Source organism: Thunnus albacares, chromosome 14, assembly GCF_914725855.1.
Source record: "Thunnus albacares chromosome 14, fThuAlb1.1, whole genome shotgun sequence".
NCBI classification, from domain to species: Eukaryota; Metazoa; Chordata; class Actinopteri; order Scombriformes; family Scombridae; genus Thunnus; species Thunnus albacares.
Window position 1 is genome coordinate 12,460,744 of NC_058119.1, and position 17,935 is coordinate 12,478,678.

General features: G+C 36.9%; 1 protein-coding gene across 5 annotated transcripts in view; it reads right to left on the reverse strand.

Moving 5' to 3' along the window:
• Positions 1 to 17,935, reverse strand: part of LOC122997513 (collagen alpha-1(XIX) chain) — a 95,050-nt gene that overhangs the window by 70,384 nt on the left and 6,731 nt on the right. For all 5 annotated transcript variants that reach the window (XM_044373698.1, XM_044373696.1, XM_044373695.1 and 2 more), the window contains exons 5-11: positions 15,636 to 15,759; positions 15,226 to 15,501; positions 14,475 to 14,555; positions 13,804 to 13,923; positions 13,102 to 13,146; positions 7,207 to 7,251; positions 3,852 to 3,896 (exon numbers count right to left, since the gene is read on the reverse strand). In XM_044373698.1, the coding sequence (XP_044229633.1) occupies positions 3,852 to 3,896; positions 7,207 to 7,251; positions 13,102 to 13,146; positions 13,804 to 13,923; positions 14,475 to 14,555; positions 15,226 to 15,501; positions 15,636 to 15,759 (736 nt within the window). The remainder of the gene's footprint in view (positions 1 to 3,851; positions 3,897 to 7,206; positions 7,252 to 13,101; positions 13,147 to 13,803; positions 13,924 to 14,474; positions 14,556 to 15,225; positions 15,502 to 15,635; positions 15,760 to 17,935) is intronic.

Consider the following 17,935-nt stretch of genomic DNA (forward strand, 5'->3'; position numbering starts at 1 on the left):
CAGGGCTAAAAGTGACCAATTCTGTTATATTTCTTCACTATAACCACTATTCTTATATTAACAATGGATTACATGACATGAAAGAGGTTGCTTGTAGTGAAAAACTACGACTGCAGATAATTATCACCAGTTCTCACCAGCTCTACAGAGCGCCTCAGTGTTTTGTGGCCCACAATGTTACTGTTTTGGTTCACTTTCACTACCCTCATTAGTGATATTTCCAGTTGCAGCTGCTGGCTGTTTTCAGCAAAAAAGCTTTGATAAACCCATGGAATCAGCAGAATGTGTAAACAGTCAAGTGTTTGCTAACATGTTAACATATCAGCTTATAAGGTGATATTATGTCATGTGATATGTTTACAGCTTGTTTCCACTTCCCCCAAGTAGCCAAAAAATCAATTAATGCAGATTTAAATAAGCTGTTATAGCTTAAAACTTTTAAATCAGTAATTTGTTTTTACTTAAAACATTTGTTTTATTGTATGTTACTGCAGTATAGGCTTTCTAAAAACACCAGAAACTGGCCACTCTTTGAGGAACAGTCTGACATTTTGGGGAATACACTTGATTGCCATTTTACTAAGTGTCAAATGAAAATATAGGTGTAAATCTCTCATCTTTGTGCTCCTGGCACTAAGACAGGTTAAGAACATGTTTAAAATCCTCCTCCACACAAAAAATGTGTTTTGCTTATTGTTACTTAACTTGAATGTTGACTTGAATGACTTTCACTGTGCAGAATAATGTAGGCGCAGAGTTTGACACCAGAAGGCTGTTTTCACATTCATCTGCTGAAGGGGGAAAGTTTCTTTGTGCTTACCGAAAATCTAAATTTAAGGCGTGTATATACAAGCATGACTTGTGACATCACAACTAGTTTGGAAGCCAATCGAGGTCAATCGTGGTCCAGTATGCAACTTACACAAGTATGATGTGGAAACCTGAAGCCTCCAGTGCACTTACACTGAGAATGGACTTTTTAGTGAACTAGGTGACATGTTGTCTCTAGCTATTAAACTTTTGAAATGAAAATATTTGCATATTCATAGATGCTGGTTTTTAATGAGGTAGAAGGAGTAGGCCGATATGTCATTTTAAGAATTTTTCACAAAGTAATTGAACTTATTTTAATGAGAAAACATATCTAACACAAATTATTATTCAAAGAAGAGTATTTTTATGTCTTAAAACATGTCTGGATGGGGTCTTTAACTTAGCTTAGCTCAAAGATTTGAACAAAAGCCACTTGACTCTTGATTATATTGGTGACTAGTGTGCTAACTAATAAGATATAGCAAGCAGGAAAGAGAGCTTTGGGTTAAGCTAGGTTAAACATGTCCCAATTACAAGTTTGACTCCTACAGAATGTATGTAACAAGCCTGCTACAAGCAATGCTTCAAAATGTAGCCCCATTTATCTACTTTTCTCTTTGTTTCAAATCATTCAAGGAAGTGCAGCACAGTTTAATAAATCCCTGGAGGGTTTGCATGGTGAGCTCACTGAAGGCTATCGGAGCCATGTCAGCGTGACCAAAGAGAGAAAAACCACCCATATGGGATGTGCACAGATCAAAAACAAGCCACCTTTCCTGCTAACCTCCTAGGGAAAAAAAAGCATATGCCCTAGACCTATCCCTGTACTGGACACACTGAGATGAAATTGATATTGATCTTTTCATCTGACTGTGGGTTTGTTGGCATAAAAGCTTATATCTCAAAAATGGTGGAGTGCACCTTTAATTGCACATGAATAAATTAATAACTGTGATTGATGGCAGAACATTTGGGAAAGATGGAATTGGTAGTTTCTACATTTCTAATTACTGAATAAGTACTGACATGAGATTCAGCATCTCATTTCTGTCAACTTGGAGCCCCTGGCGATGCCTCCCATACACACAAAGCAGGAGAGTCAGGGAGGGCAGAACAAGCCAATGCTGCCACAACTCACTACACTTTTCAGACACCCTCGGGTGACTTTACTTCTCTAAAACGACAAATCTTGCAACTTTTTGACTCCCACTGTTTCCAGCTTATGTACCGCTGATGTCCAGTCAACTGGAGCCCAGTTAGAACCAATAAAAGAAGCAGGAAGAGCTGCTCACAGTCTCTGTCACTCTTTCCTCTTGATTGCTGAAGCACCAGAAGCAATCGGTGAATAAAAACGCCTGAACTGAGGAATCACTCACACTCTTTCATAATAGTTTGTAATATTATGACTACCATTTAGTCAGCTTTGATGTGCATGGAGTTAATTTCCAGTTAGGTGGTCTTGCTCCCCTTCAAATTTCTATGTAAATAAACTTGATCATGTCATTCATATGCAAATGTACACATGACGTCAACTGGCTTTTTGAGCTGCCAGTAGCTACTTACCTTAGAACAAAGCGAGTCACGCTGGTTGTGGGGGTACAAACTAATGCTTGAGTTTACAACCTGCCAATTTTGCTTTTTTCCCTTCAACCAGCATTTTACTTGGATTACTGCATACGTATCACTTTCAGGGTAATGCAGGGGAAATACTGATGGGGTTGAGGGAACACAAGGTACAAGTACAAAATCTATGCTGTCCAAATCTTCTTAATCAACTTCCTTAATTTATTTAATAAAAAGTACAATGAAAATGGACTACTTTTGTTTTCTTATTATCATCAGTAATGTACCATTAACATAACAGAAATATTATTTAGTTGCCTTAGAATCTTAAATTCTTAAACATTAATGATATTATGTCATTATAGAGCAGTCTGTGTAAGGGGATAACAATGTAAAAGTTTAATCCCAGTAAACTATTTTAGTTTTGCAGAAAACCTAATTTAACAGTTTATTCATCATATCCTTCCTTTTATCACTCCATGCTCAACAAAGAACAGACTTAACTTCTACTAAATCATTTATTTCACCAAATACCAAAATACCGCCAACTTTTCAAAGTATCCAAGTATTAGATCGTTTTTAATTATTTTCTTTTAACAAATTCTTCTAAACTCTCTGTCCTCTTATAACTGAACAGTTAGTACATCTTAAAACAGTAACTTTCCTACATGTTCTAATTCGTTTGGGGATACCAGGTACTTTTATTAGTATAGCTAAATACTCTTTGGCTCGATATACTTATGTTCAGTCTTTTCTGATTTCTCTCAGAGTTGTGCAGGTCCACAACCTCTGCAGGGAGGCGGATTTCTGTGGCAGCAGTTTGTCTACTCAGGGGGAGATGACAATGAAAATAAGTACCTTTATTAAACCACTTTAAACTGACCATCTGCGCAGCCATCATCTAGTGAGATGTGCCACTGTGGGCAAACAATGCTTTACATCATAAAACATCCTTTTATTTAACTAATACTTTAAAGGAATGTGCCCTACTTTGATCTTGGCTGGAATTGCGATCCATTTCTAATATTGATTTTAGTTAAAAATAATATTAAAATAATTATTTACAAGTACTTCTTGATGAATACTGTAGCAACACTGTGGTTTATAGTACATACATTAGTTAAATCACTGCAGTCAAATTTAAGAGCATGCAATAAAGATTAACCTGTAACGACATAGAAGGGGCTTATAGTAATCTGAAAAATGAGTTTAGTCCATTAGTATGCCAAGCCAATGGTAGCATACATATCAATTAATTTCACCACAGAAGGACATTGAGGGCTAGAACACACTTAGATCTACTTCAGATATGACAGGCACCTGAAAGCAGCCACACAGAAAATTCTGCTTCGCTCCTACCCCCAGGGCATCACACAGAAAATGAAAAGCCTATAAGAATTGATTCCCTGACGAAACTAGATCTGGCTGATGTGCTATGTATGGAATATATGTCTGCTGGAGATAGTAGTACTTACCTTCTCCCCATCGATTCCCTTTTGCCCTTCTGATCCAAGTTCCCCCTGCAATGACAAGACTGAAAGTTAAAAGGCAAAGAAAAGACCCTTGAAAAGTTTATACTTCAATCTCTCTTTTCTTTTTAGTTGTCCATGCACCAGGTCTATACAATTTGGCACAGTTCTTTAATACCATTTTCTGTAACGCATTATTGGAATCAACCTCTCCATATTCCAAAACAAGATTAAAGAAGAGACGCAGTCACTTCAAAAACCTTGATTTCTGTGTTGTGACCAGATGTTAAATTGAGCAAATAAATACATGAATCCACATTTATTTCTACTACATGTCAGCAGAACTCTTTTTTACATGAGACATGAATAGTATTTATATGAACTCATTTAAAACATTAGGGATTTACAGCAATTTCAAGAAAAAACATTTTTTCTCAGCAGCATGCAAATGTAAACACCAAGTGACTCCACAATCTAATTAGACTATCCATACTACAAACGGATGTGTGTTGTTGGTTTTGTATTTCAAGTTTTGTGGTTACAAGAATGTCTCTACATCTTCACAAACAGATACACAGATGTCACCAGGGAAACACTGTGTCCCACAAATGGCTTTAAAAGTTTGTCATACAAACTTTGAACTGGGGAATACTGGTTTCCAGTATTATGCACCTTACTACTGGAATGACTGCCAAACAGACTGAAGTTAGAGACACTCATTCCTCTGAGGGACTTAAGATAGTTTTATGAGCTGATATTCTTCATAATGATTGTGAATGTTTTCAGTTGTGTGTCTGAGAGTGAGTATGATGATTGTTTTACGATGATCTTATTGTGAACCTGTGCTCAGGTTGCTCTCTTGCAAAAGAAAGATTTCCTGAATAAAATAATAACATAAACCATGTTCCATGGTAGCAAGGCATAAAAAAGAATCTTTTTTAACTTTTTATCTTTTAACTTTCAAAATGCATCTATTTACTGAAATAAAACTGTGCTAAAGGTGGTGAGAGTATCCAGAACTACTTATGCCATTAATGGTACAAAAAAGTCAAATCTCAAACTCTAAAACTCATTCACAGTTCCTTTAAATTTTGCTTAGCAATGAATGACACACTTGCACCACAGTGACACTGATACAGAAACACATTTGGGAACCAGATACCAAATTCCAAGCAATGTTGTTTGCTTTGTGAGCTCACTGCATCATTTCAGTTTCTGCAAAGTCTATGGCATGCATAAGATTATGTGTAGTCAGAGAATAAACTATTGGAGGCTTATTTCCAGAAATATAACATCTTAGATGCTTTGTGATCACTGATTTTTCTAAAGCTACCCTGCCACCACTTTATACACATTTTGCCAGAAATGTGTGAAATGTCTTGTCTTTGTTGACTCTGTTTTTAGAGTGTGACCTATACAGTTTCATGACCTTAGCTGGCCAATGACAGTCTTGCAAACTGCTTTATTATAGCCTTCACGGACAACCGTATCATTACTCTTATGATATCAGCAGTTGCAGGAAATTGTTGTTTTCAAAGTATGGGTACCAAAAGAGCCTGAAAAAGTGTATCTTTTAGATTTTGTCCAAGACTACTAACTAATCCAGAAGTGCATTGTGTCATCTTTACAGAACACCAAACATATGTCATCGCCAGGTATATCAAATGGCTAGTGTATACAGGCATTTATACATAAACATAAGAGGCCTCATGGACAAGGAGCTGAGCTGATGCATAAACCATTACAAGACACAGCACTGTATATTAGCATCAGTATCAATACTACTGCTTTTGACTTTTCTTGTGCACTGTTGTGTAACGAAACAGCTTCAGCTGGCTCCTGAACCTCATCTCAGCAAGCACAAGTGGAGAGAGCTGTAAGTGTTATTCCATATTCCATGTATCAAGGTTCATGAGCAAATATGTCACCCCACAGTGAGCTTAACATATTCAATGGATATAGGTTCAGGATTAAGCCGGCTTCCACATCTAGGAATGATCCTATTTATTGCTGATGCATAAACTGCATCCACAATGATCTACAGTACAATTGCATGCAATGAAATATGTAGTGGATATGGATTTTTTTCTTCTTGTTATGCATTTTCCCCACAAACTCCCACTTACTGGCATTACCCCCACTTACTGGCATTATAGTAAGTCGGGGTTCCTATAGTGGCTGGACCTGCCCTCCTTCATGGCAGGAGATTAACACAGATTTCCACATAAGAGATGCCTGATTTGATGCTCAACAAGCTTACTGGTGACAATCAAACAAACAATAAGAGTGAGCAGGTCAAATCTGCTAAATCTGACAATTCTCTGAACTCTTCAGGACAGCAACACTGAATTACAAGACAAGCACTTAGAAAGCCTACAAACTTCCATTAACCCTCATCCTAACAACATACTTAACATACAAGGACTACTGACTGGGATCCCTGAGGACCCCAGGAATTAACTACTGTAAGAAACAACCAACATAACCACTTTTTGTGTTTTAATTTGTGTTTCTTTTGTTTGTTTTTTTTAAAAACACAAATTAAAACAGAAACAGAAAACAATGATACGAAGTCATTACGACCAAACTGATTGATAAAGTCATGAAAAATTGGAATGATAGAATAAAGCACCTGTGAGATATGACAAAAACGTAAACCTCTGGGGTCTGCAGGTACCCCAGTTGGTAGGATTAAGGTTAAATGTATTTATCTCTCTTGACCCCCACTGTTGGCCCAGTGAGGGTGTAGACTGTTACATGTTACCTCAAATACACAGAAAGTTATGCCTGACTGAAGAGTTTCACAGGGAAGGCATAACTGAGACACTGAGGTTCACACACAGATCCCAACCCCCCTCTGGACAGACAGCCTGACCATCTAGTAGAAATTGCTAGTGTAGTGACAAGGACATGATCCCTTACTGGCTTTCAAACTAAGGAAGACTGCCAACTGTTTCCAATGGGGCTCCTGGCCAAGGCAGAAGTGCCGCTGCCCAGGACTGAACTCAGGTCCCTGCAGTGGTATATTTTCCCTTGTGCCAACCAGGCACCACTTGTTGATTTAGTTTGATTCTGAGATTGCTTTTTTCTTTGTTGTTGTGACTGGTTTGATACAAAGCAAGCCAGTGATTCAATCAAATAATTGAGAGACCCAATAAATCACTAAACAAAAAGTGCCACATGTGGTTCACTGGATCTGGAAACCATGCTGTATAAACAACATCAATTTGAAATTAAAACAAAGTTCATGAAAAAAGAAGAAGTATCCAACTGAGTCCACGTCAATCACAGCTTTAAAAACAGCTTTAAGGTCAAATAAATACAATGGAAAGTTGCGGGTATTTAATCAGTGAGTAGCTACCTTATGTCCTGGATTTCCTTGAATCCCGGCCTCCCCTGTGTCCCCCTGAGACGGAAACAACAGACAGAACAGTTAGTGAAAGGTCTCTCATTCACACATTAGTGAATAGCTTTATGAATGCTTGTCATTTCATCAGCGATCTTCTTCCTACAGCTGTTCCAAAAGTTCTTGCTGACACAGAGGCTCAGCAGCTGCAAATGTGGATACAATTTCCCAACAACTGGAAAGCAAAAATCTGAACCTTGTTAAGGTTCATTGTATTATTCTAATAATTGTATTATTTAAAAATACAATAAATAAATAATATAATAAATAGAAGGACAGGACATAACAAGGAGTGGAAGAAAAGCTTGATTGTCTTAGAGCAGGAAGACAGGATGAGAAAGAAAAGAAACGGGAACTTGTTAAGAGAGAGCGAGAGAGCTGGGAATACGTAGTTATTCCACAAATTAAGCTAACAGAGAACTTGCTGCAAGCTAAAAATCCAATTAAACATGATGCCCATTCATGGTCACATCTTCATTACAAGCCCTGTTTCTCAGAACTCAATAGGCTTGTTTAGGAAGAACAAGAAAATGTGGCCAAACCTCTTAACTGAGATGCTGTCTCTATACTATGGATTATCAACTCATTATTCTATCCATTATTCATAACAGCATGCACAATCTACTTTTTGCAAATACTTAACATTTGATACAAATAAACCCCACAACATAGTTCTTCCAGTGAAATGAAGACATGACCGGATAATACATATGTGGAAGGATGTAATACTTTCCATGAACTCAGCAATTAGATTTCTTTTGTATGAGACAATCTGAATTCACAGCTGCCGAGGAAGTTCATTAAGAACAGATAAACCTCCTACAAAATGCACATGGGAATGAATGTATATTTCACAGTACAGCCATCAATGTGGTCTTCAGTAATTTGAATTTTCTATTTAACCATCGACACCAAACCCCTTTTAGAAAAGCTAACAATATTTAACCCTCATGAATACAATAGGAACAAAGGGAGGTTTTGACAGCTAATCAAAATTCAGTGTCAGTGCAATAATAAACTGTCTTGAATAAAATCCCTGGAATTATTCATTTTGGAGGTACAATGTGTATAAATTGAATAAGAAGGTACTAATTGAAAACACAAACCATAAGGGCAGGAGAGTTGTAAATGGTGCAAAACAAATTAATGGTATTGTAAAAGGGGAAGAAGTTTTAATTTCACCATTATTCCTGTGTTTTTTTTTCTTGTGTGTACATGCAGGAGCTGTAAATCTAGTAATACCAGGGTTTATGTGCAAGGCCATAGAAAATGGATTTCCTTTCAAGTAAGCTGCATTCTTATAACCCACTACTTATCTGTTTAATTTCCTGAGGGATTCTGGATTAATCATAGCAGTTTAATCCCTTTGCAGTGCATTAGAATCCTCCATCAAACTCTCACTGTAATGCAGGATAGTACTTTCTGTTGGAGTAACACAGCCAAAGTAATCCCCGCACACTTTCCCAAGCAGCCCTCTGTGTAGGTCACAATGATTGGCCTGCAGTTCTCATTATGGGTGTTTTAAATGCTCTAAATTGCCTAGATGTCTTTGATTAATCTCTACAAAGTCAAGCTCAATTGCTAATAAGTATACTCTGACTATTTTTTTAATCTTTATACAGAATGAGATTCTCATGTTGGTAATTGAAAGTCTCATGAGCTTACCTTATTAACATTATTTGCTATGACTCTGTTACCCCATTTCAATGTATTATAATGTAAATCTAAAAGAGTGCAGCATAGTTTAATCACTTGAACTCCTTTGGAAATTTAGGGATCAATAAGAATTAAATATGCTTTAACAGAAGTGCACTGCTACTTTAATTTACCAGACAGATTCATGTGCAACAAGGTCAGAGGGAATAAGAGGAAAGCAATTACTATGACTGTGTCAAAGCATGGCATTTCTGATATACTGCACAGGTGGCTCAAAATACATCACTTTTCTAATGCTTTTCTCTCAGCTGTAGCGGCACATCAACATCTGCAAATCCCACAAGACATGAGAAACATTTTCACTCAATTATCAGTGACATTTTGTTATCTTCAAGTATGGGCTGTTCTAGCTCAGAATGATAATTATTTTCCAGTCACCTACTTGGGAATGCTGTACTGCTTTTCCTGACCATATAACCTGCTTTATTTAGTTAAATATAATGTGACCTACCACAGTTAAAACCACGATGGTTTATTTCTAGTTATTTACTGATAAAATAAAATGTGTCACCTGCACATTAGTCAATAAAACACAGCAAATGTAGTTCATGAGGTCTCATTCAAACTCTAAATTGGGTAAATTAAATTATCTCAAATCACAAATCAAACAAATGTAAAAAAAAATTTTTTAAAAATTAAACAAATGTCTCCCTCTCTGAGATTTATTACATCAAGATTTAATCTGAGATGACATATGGTAATTTTCACACTGAAAATGTCTTAACCTTGCATGCAGAGGCAAACTGCTGTTGTGCTCTGCAAGCTCAACAATAAATCATTACACTATGCACGCGTAAGGAGATGAAGGAGATGAACAAGGGGATTAGGAGGAAGAGGAGGCAGAAATGAAGAGGATGAACCTCTTGAGACCCAGCGTGGAAGAAAAACATGGGGAGGAGTAGGTTGGAAATATACATCATGATGACTTTGTCTTTACAATAAAATAAATGTCAATAATAGAATGCAAAACAGCATTTTTTTCTGGCACATTAAGCTATAGATTAAATGTATTGTTTGACATGGACAATCAGCTCAGAAAAGTTGGGCTTCCTGCTTGTACATTTTGATTTATGAATATAAAATTTGGTTAAAATAATAAATCCATTAATCAAAGTAAAACTGTCATATTTAATGAATCCAAACAACAAATGTTTCCAAAGTATTGTAAAGTGAAGGTAGATATGATCACCAGTAAATTGTGACAATTTAATCCATAATTGCTTTATGTGCGTAAACAAATGCACCAGTGTTTCTCTCCTTAAAAAGCATAGCTAATGTCTTTCTTAAGTCTCTGTAAAAAGTGATTGGTTGGATAAAACCTATTAAGCATTTTAAACAGTATCTCTTTGACTTTGTTAGTCAGAAAAAGTATATATAATAACTAATAAGCAATAGCCAAACTCTATCCCAACAAATATTTCCGACAAAATTGGAATAATTAATTAATAAAAGCTAGATCTGGAAGTGGGTACCAGCTATATAAGCTAGTAAGCTACTGATATCATGGCCATCCACTGGAGCGAAACATGTTGTACTTGGTTTCAGTAAATTGTCAATTTACTTGCAGACGTCCTTGCAGAACAAATCACATATACCTAAGCATCTGATTAATCCAAAGTGGAAGACCAGGTCCAATATAGTCTTAAAAATTAAAAAATACAGAGATGCTGTATTTCTGGGTAAAAACAGCATTGTGTGTTATCAGCTGACAGAGACAGTTTATCATCATCAATCTAGAGGGCTCAGTCTTGAGTGTGCACTCCTTGATCATATTTTTCCTTAACTTCATTGATTTAGTGTTCAATCCTGTAATAGGATTTGTTATGAATTTTGGTGTTCCATAAGTAAGTAAGTAAGTAAACAAATGGTGCCAAGTATTGATTTGTTGAAGACCTGAAATTAGATTTCAGGTGTTAACAGTGTGAGCCTGTGGCTCACAGCACAAGACATGGTCGGCAGAAATAATAGAAAAAAATGGAATGGCCTGTGCTCCTGAAAAGCGTGTTTAAGACACTGTTGAGTATTAAAACGTAACAGCTCAGTAATCTGCGACTAATTAAACTTTAAACATGCTTCAAATGGATGATGTTTGCAGATAAAAGGTATGTACTGAAGACCTCTGACAATCCTGCTCAACATTAATTGGTTGTTTATATGACTATTTACAAAAGAATAAGATACTGAAAACATGCTACAGAGCCTGCTATATATGCTGCCATTTGTGAAATGTAAAATTACCTGACACATTCTTGCCTCCTGAATATAGTCATATTAATTAGCTGCAAGTAATTAATCACCACCAGCACCAGCACACTCAAGTGCATGTACACAGAGACATTACAGCTTGAGAGCTGATCCCTGCTAGGTCAATTAAGAATCATTAGAGGCCAATTATAACACATTTACAAACCTGATTAGTACAATCTGTTGCTATACACACACAATTTGGAATTTAATATTTTGCATTGCTAACTGCAAAATGGAAGAAAAAGGGTTCCCACATAGCATGTATAAATACAAAGAGCTATGACTGTTCTAAAGAATACAGAGTTTGTTACAATGCCACAAGAAATGCAAAAAATACCAACAGGAGATAAAAACTATAATGCTAAAAAGCTCTACATACATACAGTAGCTATATCAATAGTTGAAAAGAGCAAGATCTATTGTTAATGTTACCTTAAGGCATATATACTCATTTGCGAAGTACAAAAAGACAATGTTTATTATTCATAATGTTACATTGACGATGTAATAATTGTGAGCCTTAAACATTGCAGCTAAATGCAAAACCTGAACTGCTTTCTTAATCATTTAAAAATCTGAAATGATAGCATCAGGGATTAATTTACCACTAAGATCTATATCCACATCCACATTAAGATGAAACAGTAACCTTAAAATGCAGGGTCAATCTAAAGTATAAAGACCTGCAGTGTGTACAGTATTAGATCTGGTTGGTTCAGTTTATAGAACTGGTGAAAAACTGAGACTCGCTCTGGCTAAAACTTCTGTTTTTATGCTTTTGAACCAGAGTTAAAAACAATGCCACATAACAATAAGACCAAAGCCCCATGATGACAGTTGAAAAATACCCCACTGCCAGAACTGTGCTCAACAAGTATAATGATTTAACATTCATATACATGTCGCTTGTGTGTCTTCCAGGAAAGAGAGGGTTTCCAGAAACAAAAGTCTAACAGTCAACCTGCATATCTTAATCCCACAGCCACAACACAGTAATTAGGACACTGACCCCAAAAGCCATCTGGTCTTATCAGGTATACAGTACCACCACCTGTTCATCCCTGTGAATTCCATTCACACATTCTCCCTCACTTCTTTTTTTTAACCTTTCACAGACAGCTAAAAGGGGATTTCACAATCCAAATGATGTGATTTGTCTTGGGGAAAATAACACTTTTTTTGTCTGGGTATTTGGTGGTTCATTTATGTTTTTGTTGTCCTCCAACAAACACAACACCCACAATTTTCAGCGATTGGGCATTTACCATTTACAATTCCACTTGCCTATTGAGCTGTCATTGACCAAGGATCCTTCTCTTTCTGAACTACACTTATTTCTCTAGTGTTTGAACAAATGTATGATTTCCCAATTCAAACGTCTTGGGAGATTTGGGAGAAAATTCACCATGTGAAGGTAATTGTATGGTAGCATCTCTGAAGGACCCTCGACTGTGGAACATGAAACTCTGTTGGATACTACAGCATAGACATTTGCTGACTAAGACAGAGATTAATTCCACTTTCTCTGACAAGGAATTCATGACAAAATATACATTTGTCATTTAGGGTCTCCAGGGAAACCAGAAGTACTAGACACAAAGAAAACCCACAGCATCAGTTTCGAGTAACATTAAAAAAAACAAGGTATGGTTATTCAAACCAAGGGAAAGCACAGTGGCCCGGTAATAACTCTCTCTAATTAAACTATTTGTTTGCATTATGTATGGCTTACAGTGACCTGTGGTTGTTGGACTTGATGCTGCCCACCTACTTAAGTACTGACTGTAGTAAAAAGTAACTCTAACATTCACTTCACCCCTGCATGTTGCCTTTACAATAATGCCAAGAACAAATAAGTGCATATATCAACATCATATTAAAACGCACCTTGTCTCCTCTGTCCCCTTTTTGTCCCGGCAGACCAGCATCTCCCTGTGCACACAGAATGAAATGATGTGATTAAAACAGGGGTGTAAGATTTCTTCTAATCAAATTGGCATTTTAATTTCTCATATATGTTACTTGAAATTGTATATTATTTGTTATATTGTAATTTTGCTTTTTCCAAAATCGAAAATTGATTTCTATAGATAGAAATTAGCCATGTTTTCTTAAAAACATCATCCTAATAGGACTCCAAAAGAGAACAGCTGATTTTGTTTGTAACTTAAATGCAAAATTTAAAAATCATAAAAAGCTGGGTGTGGAATTGGCCATCTCCTCGGAGCTGTACCATCTGCTCCCTTCAAAGAGGGCCCGAAGCTTTCAGGTCTGAATTTGCATTTTAATCTAATATTAATATTTGCAGTTGAAAGAATCCTTTTGCATTTTCACACATTTATAGCAGGGTGCGGATTAACCATGCTTGAATGGTTTGGGAGAATTATACCTGTGTTTACTAATAGATTATAGCTATACTGCATTTGGTTGACTTCCAAGGAAAATACTTTTTGGTATAAATGTCCTTTAACTGGTTGTTTAGTGCTTATAAAGGATTGAGTAGATGTAGTGTAAATCAGTGCTGGTTCAGTTACAATAGACATTACACTTACTCAATTAGGGGCCCTTGTTGGGTGGAATTGATTGTACCTTTTCAGCTGGACAGTGACATCTGTCAATTGACTTTGGGGCTGGCTGAGACAGCATCTGTGGAAGCTGGGCTGTAACCAGGGGAGGGGAAGTCCCATTAAATGTCTTCTTGGCTTCACACTGGATCAATACAGAAATTTCACCATTTAGACACCATCCTTTGTCTTGTTTGCTACATGGCAAAAATACTGTATAAAAAATCCACTATAAAGAAGCAAACGTGACCCGGTGTAACCCTGATTTAAGGCGGCATATATGTACATCATGCTGCAAATAACAAAATATGAAATGCATAGTGTACAGTGAAACAACAAACAGTGATAAATCCTTCTCAAACCTGTGACAGTTCCCTAAGAGTAACTTTACACTGATGTGACAACATGCTTATGTAGGCATGTAATGCTAAGGGGGTCAAAGGTCATCTCTCCATTTGGAATTACTGTAACATTAGCTCTTATTGATTAAGTGGTGATGGAAGGTCTCTGTTATTAAGTTTCCCCTCATGGAAGAGACTAAAAGCTTGTTATACTTTCATTGTCTGCTCACACTGCATAGGTTAAAGTACGCCATTTCAGTGAGTAACAGGCAAGACATTTATCTTATCATTTTATTTACAACAAACAGTAGGTGTTAGTACTGTAGTACTGTACAGAGACATTAAAGCTTTTTACCTTTGGCTCCAGAATCTCACAGCAATTTTCCATCTCAGCCATATAAGGGTCACAGTAGATTAGAATTTGTTTCAGCTCAATCTGTGGAGAAGAGCTCTCATTAAAGGACCACTCAAGTATCAAAAAATAGTTCCATCATCACTTCATGCTCTCCTATTAGCTGACATAAAGGTCTCCTCTTCACCGGTGAAAACTGTTCAACTATTTTTCTAGCATTCTGTTGTCCTAATGTTGCCAATTCCTTTGTCTGCAAATCACTTCAAAAACACATCTAAACCTAAAATAACAAAAAAGGGCTTTAACCTCTATGTGAATTACAGCTGCTGCAGAGCAAAACTTGAACCCTCCTACTTTTTATGATGCACTGACTTACAACTTTACAAATCACGCGGACTTCAGCTGTTAATGCTACTTAAGCCATGTTCGACTAAGAAGCACTGGTTGACCAAATGGCATAGCTGACCTAATGTTTTTTTTAGCACTTTGGGCATATCTGAGAATGAGCGTAACACATATGACACAATAGAGGATTTACACAGATTAACAAAATATGCCCCTGAAGCATGCTTTAAATTCCTTTTGAATTGAGAGAGCATTTCAAAATGTGTCTGACAGGAAGTACGCTATTCATAGAGACTGGAGATTAGTAACAAAACTACTGTACCAAAAACTGGTAAATCCTTCAATGACACTGTGTAGATTTAGCAAAAGACAAAAAAAAATGTTTTGACAAAGTCAGCATGGGACATACATCTACAGGCCGTCCATCCTCCATTCGTGTAGTGATGAGTGTGCGCCCAGTGGGGTCAATGCTGTCTTTCTCATCTGTCAGTCTCCTTTCTATTAGCTTGCAGTCCATGTAAATGGAGACTATGTTGCTCTGTACAGAAATGCTCAGCTTGTGCCACTGGCGATCAAAAAGGGCATGTAGGTCACGGCTCTTAAATGTGTAGCGTAGAGTGTTCTTTAGCAGTCCCTGGGAAGAAAACTCCACAACCTTCTTGCCACCATCGACCACAACAGAAACCTGAGGAGCAAAGACAAGTTTGAAAAAAGTTCTTATCACAAACACACATCCATTATCATTATCATCATTATTTTCTAGCACATGTGTAGATACTGACACTGATATATGACATTACAACATACAGCGGGGCCCACCTGAGTGCCTCCTGACTGGTCGAATATCTGCCAAAGATACCAGCGGTCTTTTTTTGTAGTTTTTCTTACTCGGAAGATGGTGACAAGGGAGTATTCACTTGAAAGCCCGTTTGGAAATACTGATCTAAAAACAAACAAAAAAAAAACATATAGCACTGTCAGATTCTTACTGAATTTAAATTTTAAATCTATCATTAGAATATTATAAAAATGAAAGACAATAGTGTCATTTCTCAATATTGAATGTAAACCATTTTAAAGCTTTCAGCAGCTGAACAATGAACAAGCCTATCAACTTCAATGATTAATAAAAACATTTCAATATCCTTCTGCTATAGAAAGACCTTCACATAAATAAACCTGACAAACTTGATGCCATTTAGCTTGATGGATTTTATACGGGCTTCCTTGTCATTCAGATAATGAAAACGTATAGAAATTGATTCAAAGTCACGGAAACCAATCTTTTACCTCGCTGGGATACCATGTGCTACAGTTATAGGGTTACAGATGCCTAATGCAATGCAGCTATAGGTTTATGTGTATGACCTCAGCTGCTCTATAAAGTCGAACCACAATTCTATGCTCACAGCTGAAAATGTGTTCCAGCAGAGGCAAGATATGTAGAGAAAACAGAGACTATATGGGGAAAACAATATCATATTTCACATCACACCCACACTCAAATGAATTACAGCTTATTCAGTAACTCATCACTCAGCCCACATCCCCACACCCGTCCTAATTTTATACATTGTGCAAAAAACCCCCCCAAAAAACATTGTACCCTTCAAAATACTCAAACACTAGCCCTAACTCTAAACTCAGATTAACAGTCAAAAGTAGAAGAGCATAAACATAATAAATCAAGATCAGCAAAAATAATAATAATGCAATAATAAGGTCATTGCGAAGGCAGAGCACAGCCTGGAGGAGGGAGAGAGAGAGTTTCTTCAGACAGGTTGGAAATTAGTTTTCACTCCGATATATCATCTCCTATTCTCTCAGAGCTTCATATCCTCTTCTATTGTGTCCCTCGTATTCTTTGAGATTTCAGTGTGAACGGTACATGACTAAAATGATAAATATACCAAGTTAAAGCTCCCGAAAAATCAAATGCTTCTGTGATAGGCCTAGGACTGGGAAGGTTATTTGTTGCCCAAGGGCTAAAGGACTATTTCAGCTGCAGTTCAATATGAAATGTGACACAGCAATTTATAAAAATGAGGATTTATAAAATAAATTCAACACAGAATGATTTGATGCCGCATATACAGTAACTGCTTGTACCAAATGTTTTGCACATTATAATAAGAGGCAGGAAATAGCATAAAAGACAAATGCAAGAGAGAGCTGATGCACTACACTGCAACTTATGGAACATAATGACTTTAAGCAGGTTTAATATAACTGAGATACTCTGCAGAATAAACTGCTAGGTTGTTTTCTGTTCGGGCCCTGGAGTTCACACCTTGCCTCACAAAGTCCTCAACTAAGTCTGCTCTTATTTCAAAACACGGTCTGTCTACAGTGCGGTACACTTGATCTCTGAGGGCTTGGAGGGTTAAAGTTCTTGACCTCATGTTGAGTGCCATCTGTGTCTAAATGGCTAAACCCAGAGCTTGGCGTAGGCTGGCTTGAAAACTGTTTTTCTGATTTTTTGAAAAAACGCTACACTGCATGTTTAAGTAGCCGATAATGAGTGAATAAAAAGGATCTGCATTAATTTTCCCTGCTCCTATGCTACTTTGCCAAAACAACTTTTACAATATACAGTAAGTGATTCTTCAAATCCCATCTCTTACAATTTCCATTTATATACATTTATATCTAATTTACATTGGCAAATACGTTTTGGAAAAAACATTGATGGATTACCTCATGGAGTACATTCAGTGACAATGTTTTGTGCCAATGCAAGTCATGTGACGTTCATATAATTCAGGGTTGAATTCTACAATGTGATTATAGAAGTAGCAGGGCCTGATGCCAAGCCAAATCACTGAAACAGCCGCAGCAGTGACGAACAGCAATACATGTGGAAATGCACAGTATAATGTAAAATAGTGTACATCCGTAACAATAATCCAGTGAAGCACAAAAGACCACAGAGCAACTTTCTGGCTGTCACATGAGTTATAATCAGAGCTAATTCCATTTTTATAAGGTACAGCTATGTGCTTTCTGGAAACTGTCACCACTCTTGGAACATGTCTTTGACTATGCATATTGCTTGGCTGAAAATACACCTTGTATAATCAGAGACAATGGTTTGACAGAATGTCACAGCAACACTACCG